Below are 19,086 nucleotides of genomic sequence, written 5' to 3'. Positions count from 1 at the left end.
GAGAAGCCAGTTCAGAACTGATTATAGGGAATCTGGCCTCTGGGTAGATGGATCCTGTTTTTGTTCACTAGCAAAGCTCTGCTGAAATGTCTCTAAAATGGAAAGGGTTTTGAGAAGGTTGAGCTTGAAGTTTCCCGCTAATTCTAATATTCTTGGTGGTCCAGAGACCCTATGGCAGAAATTTGAGTTTCCTTACTATTTATTTATTTATTTGTTATCTTCACCCGAGGACCTTTTTTTTTCCCCATTGATTTGAAGGAGAGAGAAGAACATGGATGTGAGAGAGAAGCATCGGTTGGCTGCCCCCTGTACTGTCCTGGACCAGGGCTAGCACGTGCCCAGGTTGGGGAATCACGTGTGCCTGGAACGCACCTGGACCGGGGATCACACGAGCCCAGACCGAGGATCAAACCCGCACGTACCTAGGTATGTGCCCTGACTGGGAATTGAACCCACAACCTTTCGCTTGTGGAATGACGCCCCACCCCACTGAGCCCCACTGGCCACGGCTACTACAGCAATTTAAAAAAGGCCCAGGCGTTGTTGAGAAGTAAGCAAAACCTAAAATCACTCTCAATCACCAAATCTCCTCGTGCCTCAGTTTCCTCACCTGTACATGGGGGACTTTAAAGGAGGAATTGTACAGTGGGCTGTACGGAAGGCTCTTGGCTGCCTGCTGGGCTCACGGTGAACTCAAGTCCAAGCATGTCAGAAAGAGACAAAACCGAAGGAAAAGATCCCCGAGATTATCAATCTTCAGGCTTCCGTGGCAGACAGTGATGAAGGGTGTTAACGGGTGAAGGGCCGTCTCAGGCCCCCTGCCCTCCAGCCCCCTCCCCAGAGCGCGGGGCCCACTCTGTCCTCCAGTCAGTGCCTCCACTGCCACTCTGGGGACAGCCTCCCGGATAAGACAGATGACGCCCGTGTTCCCAGACGATATTGTCTGCGGTTTACATTCCAAGATCGTACCCTCTATTCTTCACGTTCATCTCAACAAGCTCACTCGCATTCTGCCTTGAGGTATTAGCATTTTTTTAGCTTGTAGAAATAATGATTTATCAACGTTTTCCTTGATGTGAGAAGGGCTTGGGTAAACATGCGCCGCCTGGCCTGTGGAGCCCAGAATCTCGGCGCGCCCGGGCGTCCTCCGCCACCATCCCGCTCCGTTCCGGGAGGGGCGATAGGGATTCTGGGGGGCGAAGTCTGCTGCTATCATTTTGGGTGAAATGTCTTTCTGGGTAGCAGGGTGAAATATTTTTTAGGCAGATGTTGTTCTCTAAAATGGAAAGATTTATTTCGCTGGCTTGGCTGTGGAGTAGCTGGCTGGCCGGTGGGGAAATGTTTTGAGTAGAACATCCATGCCTGGGCACAGAGGAAGGGGGGGTGGTGGTGTAAAAATCAGAGAGTCCCTGGAGGGATGGGGATCGAATGGGGTGTCGGAGGAGAGGGGGCGTAGGTAAGTGGTTGGGGTAATAGGCAGTGTCTTAAAGAGCTTAATGAACATTCTGATTGAGGTGAGTAGATATTATGTGACTGCCCAAGGTTCTTTGGAGAAGACACCCCTTCCCCCACTTCATTCTGTCTTCCCTGGACCGTCAGTTCTGGTGACTGTTCCTAACACAGAGACGTGAACAAATGACCGAGGCTGGCCCGTTCCAGTGCTGTCCTCCCCACCCTTCCCTGGCCACACTGTGGTTTCAGGAAATGGAATGTGATCCTCATCAGCCAGTGTCTTCAGTAAAGTTTAGCAAGTGTGTTGTAAAAGGTCTCTCTCTCTCTCTTTCTCCCCCTTTTTTACCAAGAGGACTTAGCTGTGAGGACTATATATGGAGCCGCCATAGTCCAATTTCCCTGACTCCCCACTGAGAGAAGCACAGATAAGATTCGGAGAGGGGCGTGGAGGAGAAAGAGAGAATGAATGGCAGACGAGTACCTGGATCCAGCTTTGCCTGAAGGTGCTCATATATGGATCACCTAAATGAGTCACTGGATTCCTTTTTTCATGTACATTTGTTTGTGCGGTGTCCTCAGAGTCTCACCTGAAGTACAATGTACACATATGTCTTGGGCTGTGTCCATCCTCTAAGCCTTCACTGGGGTCAGAGACACCAACACAGTCCAGATTCAGGCCTGGCTTCAGTAGGCTCAGAGTCGTCCCTGGTTCCTGACATTGCATCGGCCACCCATGAACTTCCAGGTGCCTAAGAATCACCTGTGTCCGTGTTAAATAAACAACCCAACTCCTGAGCCTCAGCCTCTAGAGATTCTGATTCTGTTCCATGTGACATTAACCAGCACCAGGTGGTTCTGGGGTGGCTTGTCCCATGGGCTCGTGCTGAGAACACCATCCACTTGCCCATCCTCTCCAGGTGTCCTGTTCGAATATTCAGACCGACCCACATCTGTGAGCATTTGTGTAGCTGTTCTCGCTACCCACAATGCTCTTCTTTCCTTCTCTACCTAGCAAGGACTCCATGTGGGGGCAGTTTAAGATGGCTTAGGGAGGGGATGGGCTTGGAAAGGCAGGCGAGGTGCAGCCAGTGAAAGGTCTCATTGGCCACGTCCAGAATTTTGGACTTTATTCTGAGGGCAGTGGGGCACTGTTTCAGCTGGCGAGTGACAAGCCTGTGAGTGACAGTCTTCCTGACTGCTGTTAGGGCAGCATTGGAAGGAGAGGTGGAGAGGCGCTAGAGTCAGAGCTGAGCTCACTGCAGGGAGATGCAGAGAAGCCACAGGTTCACCCCACTTCCCCTCTCCGAGTCCACCCCTACCTGGGACCCTCCTGAATCCTGGCCTGGAGTCAGACCGGCAAGGAGAGGGCCAGAGAGTCCCAGGGAACTCAGTGCTCGGCCAAGGTCCATGTCCCACTCCAAGACGCCAGGCTGCCACAAGAACAGCTGGCCTTTCCTCCTGCTTCATCAGAGAACCACTTTCCTGGATGCAAGAAGTCAAGGCTGGGGCCACGCCTCAATCACACTTGCTGTCCATGGGCCAGACCCTGACAACGAGCCCACCCTGCCCCCGGTGCTGTGTGGGCTGACTGTGGGCTCCTGTGGCTGGGGTCCCACTACCTGGCTGGGCATCCTTATTTCTTAACAAGAGACTGGGCACAGGTCAGAGACAAAAACATCCGTGGAGGCTGCCCAGCACACATCGCTTAACTGTGTTCTGTGTGTGCTAAAGACACCCGTCTTTAAAAAAAAAAAAAATTAAAAGAAACAGCTGTTTGGCAACCCACCCAGGCCAGGCAAGAGGCTGCCGGGACTAAATTCAGGACATCTCCGGCGCTGAGGCCTACTTGCCAAACATCTGGGCCATGCGCTGGTGTTCCGGCCTGGAGATGGAGCAGCTGGCTCTCCGTGCTGGGCTGTCATGCAGATGTCGGCCGAGTTGGCCTGCAGTCAAGGCCGGGGTGGTGTGGGGAGTCTAAGGCTGGGAAGTGAAAGGAAAGGAAAGTATCTCTTGAGTGGGCCCAGCCTTGTAGGTATTTTCACATCCATTAACTCACTTAATTTCCACTCAGCCCAGCGAGGTAGAAATAATCATCCCAATTTCACAGGTGGGGAAACATTTGGAGAGGGAGAATAACTAGTTCGTGGTCACCTGGGTGCTAAACGGAGGCGTAAGGAATGTGGGCAGGTGCCAGGCCTCTCCCGCCCGGAAGAGGGGTGTTGCCAAAGTGTAGCACGTGCTGGAAGAGGCCCCAGGTGTTGGGAGTCTGAAAATCACGTAAGAAGAAGAGCAGGAAGGGCGAAAGGCACAGGGGGCACGCACAGGGCCCTCGGACTGAATGCGGAGGTCCTCCACCTGGTGTTATCCGGCCCCGCACCTGGTTTCCGCCAGGGGGCAGCACTGAGCTCTCGCTGAACTGTTAAGGAGTAGTTACATCAACACAGTCCTAAAATTACATCCGGCCCTTTGAAGGCAGCGGCAAGACTCATGTGGCCCCCGGTGAAAATGAGTTTGACACCCCTGATGTAAGGAATAGAGGATGCCTGCCAAGAGCACACCGACAACCAAATCAAGGTCACCTGGAGGTGGCTCCAGGCTCGCTCTGTGTGTCCCCAGAGGAGCCAGCTTTGAAGCAGCGTGGGGCCAACATAAGAGAAATTTCTCCACCCCCAAGGGTCTGAACATATCGTATTTTGCGATGTATAACACCCCCCCCCCGCCACGTTTCTGGCCCAAATTTTCAGGAAAAAACATCTTTCATCTGAATTTATTTATTTATTTATATTTAGATGCTTGTTTTTTGTGTGTTGTAAAGGGATTTTAGCCTTTATTTTTGACCATATTATATCATTATTGCTTTCTAGAGTTACAGTTTTAATGCACAAGCATAAACAAAGAATTAAAAACATATAGATATGGAATTAGTACTACCCATGTGTAACACACATCCTTATTTTTCCCTCAAAAGTTTGGGCCAAAAAAGTGCGTATTATACATGGGAAAATGCGGGTAAATAATTCCTGCCTAAAGCTCTGCTTTGGTCACAGCACTGTCACTGGACAATGTGTGTTTTTTACAGAACAAAATGGTTGACTCATGAGGTTACACTTGAAAAATACTTATGGTTTCTAAGTTGCATTTGGGTTATTTATAATTGCATGTCTTGACAGACAGCATTAATGTTCCTGCCATAAAAACGTTACTCAAGCTGGAGCTACTGGCTCTGAAAGAGTCGTGGTGTGTGCAGAAGCCACTCCGCTAATAGAAAGGTGAACTTGTATTTTTGAATTATTGATGGTTGCTTGTTACTAATTTTTTTTCCTCAGAAAGGAGGAAATAATTAATGAAGAGATCATTGCCAATGTGTCTGACATCTATTAATGGTTTCATCTTGCAACCAGATTAAAAGAGACAGCTGGTCCATGAATTTATGTGTGGAGACAGCTCCAAGTGTGCGGATGACTCCGTGGGAGGGCGGGGCTGCTGGGCGGAGGGGCTTGGGCACCGACTGGGGCAGCCGGTGTGAGGTCCATTCCTGGCTGGCCGGGCCTCCCCCGAAGGGCTATCCGAGGCTTTGCTGCGGAGGGGCCCGCAGCGAAAGGGCTACAACTCTCCTGGTGCCTTTCCAAACTCTTCCGCTCCCATGGGAGCCCATTAGCGCCTTCACTGTGCCAGCCACTTGTTGGCAGTCCTTCCACGGGAGTTTCAGATCAGTGCTTTTCAACTTGAACCTGTGTCAGAATCCCCTGTGGGGCGGGTTACAACACAGAGTCCTGGGCCCCACCTGCAGCGTTTAGGTTTCAGTAGGTCAGGGGTGGGGCCTGGAAATATGCATTTCTGACACGTTGCCGGGCAATGCTGATAAGCCTGGCCCAAGCACCACACTTCGAGAACCAGCATTCCACCCATGATCGTCGGGCGGTGCTGTGCGGCTGCCTGGAGGGGAGGGGCCAGCAGACTTGTTCTGTAAAGGCCAAGACAGTACGTATTTTCGGCACTGGGGGCCACACAGATGTGTCACAGTTACTCAGCTCTGCCCTGGAGTGCAGAGGGCAGCCACAGGCACTGTGTAAACACCCATGCAGGGTGTGTTCCAATAAAACTTTATTTATAAAAACAGGAGGTGGGCTTGGCCCACTGGAAGTAGTTTGCTGACCTCTGTTCCAGAGCAGCATGATTGAACAGAACTTTCTAGCACAAGCAGCCCTAGGCAGTCCGGAGAAGCACTGACAGAATTTTCTGTGATGATGGAAATGTTCTCCATCTCTGCTCTCCGATATGGCGGCCGCTAGCCACACCTGGCTACTGAGCACTTGAAAGGTGGTTCGTGTGAGGAAAAACCGAATTTCTACGTTTTAAATTTAAATGGCTAGTGGTGCCAGGCATCCCATTCACAAGATTGAAGGCGCTAATGGAGCGGCCATTCCTCGGCCACCTCCTCACACAGGGTCTTTGCCCTCTTCCAGCCTCGGTTTTCTCATGTGTGAGACGGGAACGGAGCAGCATTACATCACCCGATTTCCCGGTGGGGCAGTGGGGTGCCTTGGCCCCCTGGGGGGGACACAGTCTGCCCCCTGCCCTGTGCTTTGCTCCCCACCCGAGGGCTGGCTATCCCTGGGGATGGGGGAGGGGCTGGGAGACAGAAAGAGGCCATCTCTGCCTCTCCGGGCCTTTGCTTCCCTTCTGCCTAGTCTTCCCCACCGCATTGTCAGCCACACTGGGGGGCTGAGGGGTGCAAAGACCATGCTGACCACACCCATCATTCAAGCTGCAAGCCCACGGCCCTGCCATCCCTGGCCCGAGGCGGACTGCTAGCTCACCTGTGGCTCAAAGGGTGCCCAGTGCTGGGATTGAGAGGTCTGCAGCTAAGACGTCTGAACACTTCCGTCTTGGCCCCCATCAGAGCGGAAAGGGAAGCCATTGTGCAGGTAGGGAAACTGAGGCCCAGAGAGGTCTTGCCAAAGGTTCCAAAGGGTCAAGGGCAGAGTCCCCCAAGGACAAGAGGCTGGCTCCTGGAGGAATTAAAAGGGGCAGAGCGCCACTTCACCCTCTCCAGTGTGGCAGAGCTCACCCCAGGCCCCGCCCCCCCTGCTCCAGCCCTGAGCTCCCCAGGGCACTGGGAACAGACTGGAAAGCAACCTGCCTTTCTCATTAGCACTGGGTTCCTGTGAAGGAGGGTGGGAGATGCTGCTGTCCCTCTCCCCTCCCCAGAAGCCAGTTCAGAGGGGGGCCTGGCTGGAGGCATCTGTGGCTTTGAGCCAGCTCTCTCCCTCCACCACCCAGCAGCCGGGCATTACACGCCCAGGTGCATTCTGAAAACTCACACCTGTACAACGTGCAGAGAGAGCATCACCACAGGGGCCGGCCCTGAGGCCTTGGCAACAAGCCCTGGGCAGGCAGTGCTCCTTGGCCAAAGTTTCACCGGAAGCCTTCTGGACCAGTGTGAGCTTACCTGGGAGACGCTGCCGGAAGGGCCCTCCAGACGGAGAAAGCAGCAGGTGCAACACCCACGTGGCTGGGCACTGGGAGTTCTGTTGGGCAGCAGGTGACAGTAGCTGCTCCTGAAAGAACAGAGGGGGGCGTTTCTGGGTGTGGAGGGCAGCTGGGGCAGCACAGGGGGCCATGGTGGACCCAGGGCAGGTTCAGCCTGAGGCAGGGTCCACCTGACGCCGCTGCTGCTGAGGTCCGGCACCAGGCCTGTGCCCCCAGCTCCGTTCCCTTTGTCCCTACCCCCCTCCGCCCCCATTCTGACCTGGAAGCTTGGCGGGCAACAATGTACCATAAATAGTGGGAGGGCTCAGTGGGGTGCAGGTGGGTATGTGTTTTTAGGACACTGTAAAAACTGCTATTTTATACTTTGGGGAAAGCTTGAGAGAGAGAATGGAGAGGAGCCCAAGGGAGCAGGGACAAGTTAGAAGTGTGACACCAAGCTTTTTAGTGGCTTTAGTGCTCTCCTGGGTTGTCCCCTGGGGTCAGTCATGCCCAGGGTCAAGGGTCAAGGATCATGGGTCATGGGCAGGGGCAGGCCTCTCCTCAGGTTTTGGGTGAGGGTTAGGAAGCAGCCAGCAGGTTAGCTCTGAGCAGAAGGGACCTCCTATTTCAAATGTCTGGAGGGCCATTCAGTTTTGCGTCCCCAGAGACCGGCACAGAGGCAGGTACACGGTTCAGTGCTCTGTAAGCATCTGTGGAGTATTAAGAGCTGCTGAGCAGCCGGTGAAAGGTCCCCCTCTCAGCCCTTCCCCCCACTCCCCTGCAGACTCACTTTCCCCAGACAGGGCCCTGGGAAGTGGAACTTGGAGAAACCTCCAACTTCTGGCAGTCTGTTGTGTGGGACACACTGGCTATTTCAATAGGCCAGTCCAAGCCCTTCACCTTTTGAAGGTGGCGGTAGTGCTGGGAGCCAGAAGGGTGGGAGCCTGTGCCTAGGATTGCAGGTGTGGGGTGGGGGGAGTTAATGGGTCTCCATGCAAAGGGGCCATTCCACTCCACCTAGTGGAAACCGGGAGAGAGGCCCTGCGCTCTCTGCCTTAGCAGCTCGGGCTGAAGCTCCCTTCTTCTGGAGACCCTGGCCATGCCTGACTTTCCTATTTCTCCCCCATAGTCTGCCCAGTCTAATTTTCGGAATCCCAGCAAGGACGCAGGTTGGGGCCGGGGAGCTGTGCTGAGACCGGGGGAGGGAGTTTGGGCCAGGTTCACAGGGAGAATCCCTTGAGTACTTCCCAGGCGCCCCTGTCCCTGGTTCTCACAGCCCAGGGTCCCCGCAGGGACCCATGAGACCCCCTGCCCCCAGCGGAGCAGAGACCCTCAGCCTGTGGGCCGCAAGGGACAGCTTTGACTCTGATCTACGGTTTTCAGCCCCAGCCAGGTCTTTGTTCAGACCGGGAAGAAAGAGGAAAAAGCTACTCGGTTCTGCCTCCGGAGGAAGGGAGTGGGGGGGAAGGGTTCCTGCTGTCTTTGCCCACCCCCCCAGCGTGGGGGTGGGGACAGGGGAAAGATGTAGGTGAATCAGAGGAATACCTAGGCGGCTGATGAGGGTGGGGGTGGGAGGAGGAGATGAGGTGACAGCGGAGCGGTCAGGTTGAGCCAGAAGAGTGTGCGTGTGTGCAGTGCGTGTCCTGTGTGTGTGTGTGGGGGGTGCGGATGGCGACTCATGGATAAAATTGTCATCTCAAGAAGTGCTTGAGACCCTGCCAGCAGATGCCTGCCCCAGTTTAGGGAAGATGCTTCTCCCCTCCCCCCCGTTCACCTGACCACCTTCCTCCCTCTCCTCTACCGCCCGTCCCCCCCCACCCCCCACTCACCTGTCTCCCACTCCGAGTTCAAACGGCTGCTCCCTCTTTCCCTCCACCGCCCCCGGTACCTGCGCCCCAGCCGGGCAGACGATGCTTGGCTGCGTGGCGCGGCGAGGGGTGAAGAGGCCAGGACCCCGCGGGGCATGGGGGTGCTCGAGTCGGTGCGGGGGTGGGGATGTGTGTAGGCGCGTGACTCTGCGAGAGGCCCTGAGCCGGCCAACCCCGCCGAGGGTGAGCCGGGGAGTCCGAGTGTGCCAGCCGCGGGCGTGTGCCGGGCGCGGGCGTGCGCGCGAGGGTGTGTGCGCGGCCGAGGCGGAGCGCCCGGGCGGGCAACGGCGGCGGCGGCGTTAGGACTCGGGGGACACCGCCCCCCGCCCCGCACGTCCCGCCCCCGCCCAGCCTCCCGCCTCAGTTCGCGCCGCGCCTCGGCTTCGAGCGCAGAGGCGCCAGCTCCGGGAGCCCGACGGAGTCAGCCGGGCGCTCAGGGCGCGCACAGCCCGCGGCCGCGTCGGCGATGCCGGGCCGCCCCGCGCCGGCCCCAGTCCCGGCCCCGGCCCCGGCCCCCGCGGAAAGGGGCTGAGCCGCCCGCTGCCGCCCGGATGGCGAGCCTAGCCGCGCTCGCCCTCAGCCTGCTCCTGCGTCTGCAGCTGCCGCCGCTGCCCCGCGCCGGGGCACAGAGCGCCGCAGGTGAGTGCGCCCGCCCGGCTCCCCACTCCTCCCCGGGGCGCCCGGGCACCCGGGCACCCGCCACCGGACCCTCGGAGGAGAAAGTTGTGCGCCTACGCGGGGGGCTCGGGTCCCGGTGGCCGGAGCCCGAGGTCCTGCCCAGACGCCGGAGGTTGCGTCCAGGAGCGCCCGGGCCAGCGGGCAGGGCCCCTAGAGTCCCGCGTCAGCCTGCCTCTGGCGAAGTTCCTCGCTTTACTCTCCGGCCGCCCCACCCCCCACCCCCCGGGGCTGGAGTAACTTTCCGCGGTTGTTGCCAATATTTCCACTTGCTGCCTCCCACTTGTCGGAATCTGTCACTCGAGTGTTTGGGGCGGCGAGATGAGATGCGGCAGCGACGCCCGGCGTGGAGCGTTCTGGCCCCGGCAGCGTCTCGGGCAGCGCGCGCTTTTCCTGGGGTGGACTGGTCTCCCGCAGGCCGAGGCTTCCAGGGCGGTGGCCTTTCATTTCTGCCGGGATACGCAGGAAGCTCCAGGCCGCCTTCAAACAGGCTGCGCCCCGTAAAGCTGGCCCTTAGGCTACTGCCAATTGCACCTGTGGGGTGTTTGTGTTAACGAGTTTGGCAGCAAACCTCCTCCCTATCCCCCTGTTCTACCCGGAGCAAATGGACGCCCTTGTTAAAGGCCTCCCACGTAGAGTGGCTTTGACCTGTGAGCACGCCTGCTTCTGAAAAGTTTGGGGGACTCATTTGGGTTTGATCATGGGGAGGAGGTGAGCAGAGGCCGTTCTCAGAGTGGGGCGGTGGTGGTTGGTTTGCCCTGGTGTCTTCCTGATGGCGCGTTAGCATGCACAGGAGACCCCCACGATTCCGGGGGCTTACACACCAAATGCCACCGCAGGCAGCTCCCAGTCCTGAGCCCCCCCAAAGAGCAGTGGCGGGAAGGAGAGGTAGGTTGCAGTGGCCGGGGTATGATTCCAAGTTCAAAATCACCTTGAAGTTTCTTAGCACCAATGGGCTTTGGTGTGACACACTGAGGGGAGGCTGCTGGAATCGCAGGGACAGGCCCGAGAGAAGCAAGTGGGACTTAGGAAAAGGCTCGGTTTGGGGTTGCTGGCTACCAGCGGTGCCCATTATACCATCACACTGAGAGAGAGGGAGAGAGGGAGAGAGGAGAAAGGAAAAGAGAGAGACAGGCAGATGCAAAAGAAGCTTAGGGGGGAATGCTACCTCTTTGAACAGGCTGCTTCTGAGGTTGAGAATCGCTGGGGTGACATTCCGTCGGAAATGCCGCGGGGCCTCCCTTGCTCCAAACCGAAAATGGGACCTGCATGTGGGACTTAGGTGAAGGAGCAGCCTGTTTCCGTGGCCGAGAAGTTAGGCGACTCGGGCGCTTCCTTTGAGGTGTGTGACGCGGAAAGATCGGTTGAGCAAGGGAGAGACGAGGGACAGCCAGGACACCGTTCTGAAGATGGGGTTCAATTCTGGTCTGCCTGGTTTGGGGTCTGTGTTAGGGGTGCCAGGGAGGGGAGGGAAGAAGGGTGCTTGTGGCAGACCCGGAGACCCGGGCATGATTCGTGACTTAGGTTTTTCTATCCTCCAAGTCCTTTCCGACCTGGCCCACATTGATAGTACTCACGATCCCGCGGCAAAAAACAACAGAAAAAAAAAAAAAAGAAAGAAATTCCGTCGCGGGTCTCATGCAATCCGTTCTTGGGTAGCTTGCAGTGAAACCGTACCGGCTCAGGGACGAGTCCATTGCTGAATGCAGGCAGCTTCCGGACGCTACCGCCAGGTGGCGCTCGCCCACAACTGTTAAAATGCAAATCGAGCTGCTTTCATCTCAGGAATAGAACTTCTTTTCAATTTTTAAATGAGTAATGTGTTTATTCAGCAGCCTTTTGTTAAAACATTAGAGAAGTGTGAAGAGCAAGCACCTTTTCTTTGTTTGCTCTTCGGAACACAGGGGAAAGAAAAAGCAATCCTGGAGTACGGTTTAGGAAGAAGTCTGCCGTGAAGTCACGGTGTGTGTTTTTTGACCGGAGCTGGGCGCCTCTGCAAACCTACTATGGCGTCTACTTAGCAAGTGACTGCGTGTGTTCCAAGGGCTTTGTAGACGAGCGGGATTCGATTGTGTTGGAGACCTGGTGTGCTGTAAGCCTCCGTCACTTGTAAAAATGGGGACTTTCTGTATGTATCTCTATTCATTCTGGTTGCATGCTAACTAGACCATGTAAATTAGATGACCCCCCCCTTCACGAACATCTGCATTTGTAGATGCAGTAATGCCGCAAATGTGGACTTTTAAAACTGGACTTATAGTCTTACATTTTTTTCCTAAAGGCAGAAATTGGTGGAACCCAAATCTAGCATAAATGTAACAAATAGCTTGATTTCCTTTAACATACCTTCTTTAAAACTTTTTGTCAAGTTTGGTAAACAATACATTTTTAAAATTCAGGTGTGTGCCCTCTCTAGTCTTTCAATGTGAAAATTCCCAGTCTGGAGAGCAATTTCAAATTTGCAAGCTTACCTTTGGGACGCAGTCAGGGTGACATGTTTTGCTGTGACATGTCAGTTACAGTGCCCAAAAGTCAGTGGTGTAAGCCTGTCATCAAAAGGCGTGATCCTTCTTCCTCACTCCAAGATGTGTTTCATGAGTCAGGATGATTTTTCTAAGGAAGAATGGTAAAAGAAGCACCAAAAATCAGCCCACTGAGAGTGGCAAAACCTGGGTTGGGATGGGGGGAGAGGGGAACTGTCTAACAGATAAGGGGGTCCACAGCATCCATACCTTGAGGGCGAAAATGGGTCCTCCAGGGGACTGAGTTGAGGTCACAGCTGTTAGCAATGTAGCCATTTAACTCGGTCACTTCCAGATGCCTCTGAGGAATTGTTAGCAGTACGGGCACATTTCACTTTCTGTCCCGGATCGCTTGATTTGCTTCCTAACACAAGAAACCATTCATGGGCAAACCTGGCTTGGGTTCCGTTTCAGCAACCGCTGCAAACACATTCCCCGTGAAAGCAGACCATCTTTTGGGGTTATAACCCCATTCACTGTCTCCTCCCCTTAATTTCTCCTGGCTTCTGCCATCCCCCCCCCGCCCCCCCAGCACAGCTTCTTTAGGTCCCGAGCTGCCAGCTGAGAGGCGTCCTCGGTCGTAGGAGCCACCACCTTTCAGAGCCACCGTCACGGGGCATTACAGCATCGTTCTTTTAAGCACAGGATACTCCCATGACTCTCCGACAGCGTGTTGCTGTGGAAACAAGAGCAAAGCCATGTAGGCAGTGGGCCCTTGATAAATATTTATTGATGATGATGATGAAGAGAGGGTAGCGTCTCGTGGCAACCGTGGTGAAGGTCTAGGGGAGTTTGTAAGTCACCGGGAAGCCTGATTTAGAGAAACGAGGATGAGCTTTGGAGTCTGAAGTTGTCGGTTTGAATCCCACCACTGCCCCTCTCTCCAGCTTTGCCGGCTCAGGCAAGTCATTTACCTTCGTGGATCCCAGCTTCTCACCTGTAAAGAGGGGATAGTCGTGGCTGCCTTAGTGGGTTTTGTGCAGACTGAAGGCAACGTGTGCAGAGTGAGGGAGAGAGACTGGTGTGTAGCAGGACTTTCTTGTACCGGGGAGCCTTGCGCATTCCTGGCCTTGGCACTGCACCTCGGTTAGGGATGGCCAATTAGGTGGTTGGGGTTTGGTGATGGTTTCTAGTTTTCCTTCCCGTTGGAGGTTGATTCCCTGCCATCACTTTTAGAGAGAGATTGAAAATGAAATTTTCTAACCAGTGATACCGATACACGTGGCTATTCAAGGATTTAGATAGGTTGTGTTTTAAGTACCTTTACCTTCCTAAATGAGAGCTGATAAAAAAAAACACACAGTTGTGCATCATAACAGAAGGGTGTGCGGATTCATCTTCTCTCCCTGCCTACTACTGCCCTCCCTCACCCAGTCTTCCTTACCTCAGGGCTCTCGTCACCTGTTTCTGTCTCTTACCTGGAAATCAAGTGCATGGTGCCCTGAGGCATTCAGGGGAAAGACGCTTTGTGCTCTGGATAAACAAGCAAAGAATAAGCACACACATAGAGGCCTGTGACATTCCAGAAAAGATGGAAAAGAGCTACAAGATTATTGAAAATAGACCATGTCCGACAGGTGCAAGAGCATTCGCAGGCACCTCTGCACGCGGGGGGCTTGGAGGCAACACCCTGTAGGTGGTAGAAAGCATCGAGTGTTTCTGGAATCCTATCAAATGGAGTCAAATTGGGTTGGAGGGGAAGAAAGCTATGGACTTTTAAAGTGGAATAATGACATTCAGATGCAGCGGAAGAGACCATGGCGATCACAAGTGGTGTGTCCAGGTGGGCCTGGGTCGTGAGATTCAGAGGTTGGGTGTGGGCTTGCTGGACACTTTCATTTGCCTAGAAAAGGGAAAAATGAACATGATCCTATGGCTTAGTTATTATCTATTAGTCAGAGTTTCAGGTACTATAGAAGGTACAGAGGGACCCAGAGAGGATTGTAGTCACAGATCCCAAGAAGTCACCTGTGAGAAATGAGAAGGAATGTGAATAAATAGGAAAGGCAGAGCTGGGGAAGGGGAGGGAGCCATTGAGAAATGGTGATCTTTAGGCCTGTTCCATCCCAAATGGCGGTGTCTGCGCAGAGAACGGCCGCTCAGAGCTCCACGGGACCCACCATCCAGCCGGCAGAGAAGTGATACGGGGACGTGCTCTGCAGGGTCACAGACCTGTTTCCGTTTCACACTGGACTCCAGCTGCCGTCTGACTCACACATGTCCACGCCCACGTCCGCCGCTGCCTGAGTGGAATAGACACAAAGTCTTTCCAGCTTCTTGAACTCGCTGCTTACCGTGTTTATTTGGTGCCGGAGGGAATAAGAAATGGTGATACCCCTTTGGTAGGCAGGGTGGCGGTTTCTTTAAAAAGTTAAACATACTCGTGCCATGGGATCCAGCCACTCCACCTCTAGGAGCGTGGCCAACAGAAACTGGAAACGTGTGTCCCCATGGGGACCCATGTGAGTCCCCCCAGCAGCATTACTCATGGCAGCGGGAAACTGGGACTGAAGCAAGTGACCGCTCTGCCGGGGAATCCACCCAGTGGACCAGGACTAGCCACAGAAAGAAACGAACTCCTGACATGTGCGACGGCATAGGTGAACTTCAGACAGCAGGATGCTGAGCAGAAGCAGCCAGATGCAAGACTCCACCTGTTCTGTGAACTATTCAGAGGAGGCCAGTCCGTCGAGACAGAGAGCAGATCAGTGGTTGCCTGGTGCTGGGCAGGGGAGCAGGGATTGATAGAGAAAATATTCTGAAGTGATAGAAAGATCTGGAAACGGGAAGGTGGTGATCATGGTGGTGGTGACTGTATACACCCTGGCTCCCAGCCCGTGATGTGTCCTTGATAAGTTACTTCTCCGTTCGGAACCCGTATTTCCGCAGCTGTAAAAGTGGGCACGGCAGTGCCTTGGCGCTGCTAGAGCCAGAGATAACTGCTGGAGGTTGTCCAGCTCTGTTCCTGGCACAGAACAGGCGCCCGGTAAACAGCGTTACTATTACTTATCCTTTGCCAGTTTCCAAAATAGTTGGTTGCATTAGTTCTTTGAAAGGCATCATTTTCTGGTTGTTTTCCGCGCTCTCCTTGGACTGCGAATTAAATCAATGAACCAACATTTCTTTCCCTTCAGCAGTTCGGCAAAAATGAAAAAGTTTGAGGCTATCAAGTGTTGAAAATGATCTGAGCAATTAGGTGTCCATTGTTGAGCAGTGGGTACTGAAGCGGCTTTTTATGAGCGCTAAATCTGGCGGTGTCTGTGGAAATCGAAGACGTGAATGCCTCGTGCCTGGAGTGTTTTGGTAGGGTAGGGATTGGTGTGGGGAGAGAACAGAGCACCCTTTTTCTTTCTCATGAAGCCAAGGATGTAGGCACTTCGCAGAAGAGGAGGCGCTACCCCACTCGGGAGCAGAGGCCGCACGTGTCTGGCCCCTTTGTTTACCTACAGGGTGAGCAGCTCCCAGAGGTGAGAAAAGAGCTCCGTACGTGCGTTTTCTCGGCCTTTGTGTGGGGCTTCCGTCAGCACCTGGAGGAACGTCACACTGGTAGCCCATGTCCTGTTCTTGAACAGGTGTTTGTGAACCTAGAACTTGCTTGGCACGTTGAGGCTCGCCCTCATCCAGGTGAGGACACAGTGCCGCCCCCTACACTCCCAGGGCCAGCTGCCCCGGACCCCAGACACCCCATTTCCTTTCAGGTCGCCCCAACTTTGCTTTACTCCCCTTTTATCCCAGTGGTTCCAAAGCCAATCCCAAGACCGCAGACCCGTTTCTCGGGGTCCTCCCATGACTCATGGGGTGGTTTTTATTCATTCTCCAGTTTCATCCTGCATTTGATTCTTTGGAGCATGAATGTTACTGGGCTCATGTGAGCAAGGAGAACTTCTTAAAGGGCACTTAATGGTTGATCATCATGAATGAGTGGCCTTGGAAAAAGGCTTGGACGCACTTTGATTGACTGTAATTATGGCCTATTTTTGCTGCTCAAACGGTCACAGGTTGGTCCAGTCGGATTCGTTATCACTACTTGCAGATGTCTTTGGAGAGCATGCTCATTCTTCCGGGGAATGGGCTCTCTCTCCAGCCTCGCCTCTAGGTTTCCTCTCCCAAACCTGTGGTCACTTATGTATTTACTTTTTGAGAGCCCTGGTCCCTTTTTTGGTGGCAACATCAGAAACTGAGGTCCATGTTGTGGCATTTTGTTTGAACTCTGGAGTAAAACAATTCGACGGGGGCTGCTGCTGATGTCGGAGGCAGAAACAGGAAGATATTTTAGACAGCAAGCATTTATGACCATGTGTCTCTGACTTTTTAAAATTGATTTGAGCAGAAGAACTTATTCTGATGAAGAATGTTTCTGACATTGTCATACTCTGCTTGAATGAGGGTATAGCTTAGATGCTAATGTCACCATTTCTTTTTTTTTAAAGTAGTTTGGGGTTGACTCATAAATGCCTGGGTCCAGATGAGTCTCATCCCTCTGTGTGTCTTGGGCACCAACTTTCTGAAAAGAGGAGGAGCAAATCCTAGTCTCCCTGTACGGGAGGGAGACTAACTATTAGTTGTCCATGGCTGTGTAACAAACAAGTCCACCCCCTCCCCCCCATCCCACAACCCCCAAACGAGGTGGCTTTCTTTTCTCACCATTTCTTTGGGTCAGGAATCTGGGTGTGGCCACAGCGGGGTCCTGGTTCTGGGTCAGTCACAGGATGCAATCAGGTGTCCACAGGGGCTGCAGTCGCCATTGCGGGAACAGGGAAGGGTCTGCTTCCAGGCTCGCTCCGGTGGCTGTTGGGAGGGTTTCGGTAGCTGGCCTGAGAGACTCAGTTCCTCAGGAGCTGTTGGCCCGAAGCCAGCCTGGGCTCCTTGCCAGAGGGGTCCCTCCCTCACATCAGGGTAGCTGGCTTCAGAGTGAGCAACGCAATGGAGAGGGCAGGAGAGAGCTAGAGCAAGACCCAAGTCAGGCTTTTGTAACTTAGTTTTGGAAGTGACATCTCATCGTGTTTGCCATATTTTATTTGTTGGGAGGAAGTCATAGGTCCAGGCCACACTCAAGGGGAGAAAATCGCGTAAGGGCTGGAACCCGGGGAGGTGGGGGGTCACGGAGAGCCCTTTCAGGAGCTGCCAGCTGGCCGCAGTGACCTGAAGAACAGGCTGGTACAGGAGTCTTGGGTCCGGGAGGGAAAAGTGCAAGTGTCACCTTTAAAGGGGGTCCAAGTCTTTTAACTCTTTATTATTTTGGGCATGCGTGTTAACTCAGTGTCACGCTTTTCTCTTCAAAGGCCTTTGAAAAGAGAGATTTACCGTCTCAGCATTCACTTAGTTCACATCTTAAAAAAGTTAATTAGGAATGTCAGAAAGTAAAAATGAGTTACTAGAAAGATGCATCAGAAAACTCAAACTTTACCCTCGAAGTTGAAGTTCTACGATGTCGTTCTAAGACTCTGAATCTTTCACACTAGTATGCAGATTTCACAAAAACCAACTTATAAAAAACACCAAATACATTAAGGCTACAGGAAAATGTAGCTGAAATTTAATATTCTTAGTACATTTGGACTTCCCAGTTCTAAGAATTAGTACTTATTTTAGACCTCTTTGACGCGTTTCCAGAGGGCTTTTGTCATGTAAAACTCACAGTGAGGATTTAAGAACTGACCGTGGTGAGTTTTAATGTAAATGTACAGACGGTTTACAGAGACCACACCGTGTCCTGCCCACACTTGCAGGGTCACTGCTGTGACCATAGTCCGGTCATTGCAGAAGAAACTCATCCCAGTGTTCCTTCAGGCTCGGGCCCACGGGGTCTTCTAGTGAAGGACGGTTCTGTCAGAATGCAGGTGGGCAGGCGGACCTTGGGGTTCCCGGTGGGGGCCTGCATCGGGCATTTCCCTGTGCTGGAGGACGGGTGCTGCTGGTGGTCGTCCAGGGGTCCCCGTTGTGCTTGTCTCTGCGTTATCTGCACTGAGGCCGGAGGGTCGCCAGTTCATGGGGGCCCTAACCCCAGGTTCTTTTGAAGTCATTTCCACAAGGTGACCTTGGGGAAGGAGGAGCCAGGACACCTTGAGTGGGCCCTCCCTCTGCCCTGGAGGAGTGTTTGGCCCCCACTTTCAGGGGCTTGGGTTTTTGAGCACTTTCTCATGTACCGACGGGTGTCTCAGTCCTGTTGAGCCAGGTTGTGCCAAGTTGGGAGCCAGACACCCCTCCGGGTGTGAGGGAGGTAGGGGCGTTGTCTCCCCATGCCCCGGGCAGGGCTGCGCAGGTGGGCGCGTGGAGCCCGCAGAGCAGCCTGTGCAGGACTGTGTCAGGGACCCCATCCCACCCTGCGGCACCTGTGCGAGTTCAAAGCCATGTCCATGTCCACTTCTCCTACTTCCTCATCCTGAGCCCTGGGTGTTTTTACTGTGATTTTCCCCTTTTATTCAGCGAATCTTTGCTGAATATTTTCCACTGACTGTCCCTTCACTTTTGTTAGGATGTGCATGTACTGGGGTCGGGCAAGTGGTTTTCGGCTCAGAAACTTCAGAAACCAAGACTTTAAGCCAAGATTCTAACCTGTTTCAAACTGGGGGGGGGGGGTGCAGGTAAGGATGGGGATTGAGGGATGGGAGTCCCGATCAGCCATTTCCAGAGCCGGGAGCATGGCCAGCCTCTTCTCTGTATCTCAGGGTGGTCATCTTCCTCTAAAAATCGTCTGGAACAGAGAAAGGCAGCTCTCGAGCAGTCGGGTTGCACTGTCTTGGTCAAGGCCATTCAAGTTCAGTTGATGGAGGAACTGTGGGACCTCCTGGAAAAAGGGGAAAGGGAAGTTTCCACCCGCGGCAACACTTCGCTCTAACATGCGAACGCCTGCGTGGAACCCAAGAACCACACCACCAATGCTGCACACAGAAGTGCAGAAAACGTTTTTTGTATGCTAGGCAATGCCAATTTCCCATGTCAGTGAAATCTTTTAATTTTTTTTTTATGCACATAGGGCGGGGGCTCCAGGTAGAACGTGATTTCTGGGACGCGACCCTCTGAACACCATTTTTGGTGGAGGAGTCCATTGACCTGAACAAATCCCAGAGTTCCAAGGTCGCCATTGTCTGTAAGAG

General features: G+C 53.7%; 1 protein-coding gene across 10 annotated transcripts in view; it reads left to right on the top strand.

The window, feature by feature from the left end:
• The first annotated feature begins 9,193 nt into the window (after nt 1–9,193).
• Nucleotides 9,194–19,086, top strand: part of PTPRT (protein tyrosine phosphatase receptor type T) — a 945,487-nt gene continuing 935,594 nt past the window's right edge. For all 10 annotated transcript variants that reach the window (XM_037044094.1, XM_037044090.1, XM_037044092.1 and 7 more), the window contains exon 1: nt 9,194–9,431. In XM_037044094.1, coding sequence (XP_036899989.1) covers nt 9,344–9,431 — 88 coding nt within the window. In that variant the 5' untranslated portion in view covers nt 9,194–9,343. The remainder of the gene's footprint in view (nt 9,432–19,086) is intronic.

Source organism: Sturnira hondurensis, unplaced genomic scaffold (assembly GCF_014824575.4).
Source record: "Sturnira hondurensis isolate 20B ecotype Veracruz unplaced genomic scaffold, ASM1482457v3 Scaffold0004136, whole genome shotgun sequence".
NCBI classification, from domain to species: Eukaryota; Metazoa; Chordata; class Mammalia; order Chiroptera; family Phyllostomidae; genus Sturnira; species Sturnira hondurensis.
Note: the sequence above shows the minus strand (reverse complement) of the source record. Positions and strands in the feature narration are given on the sequence as shown.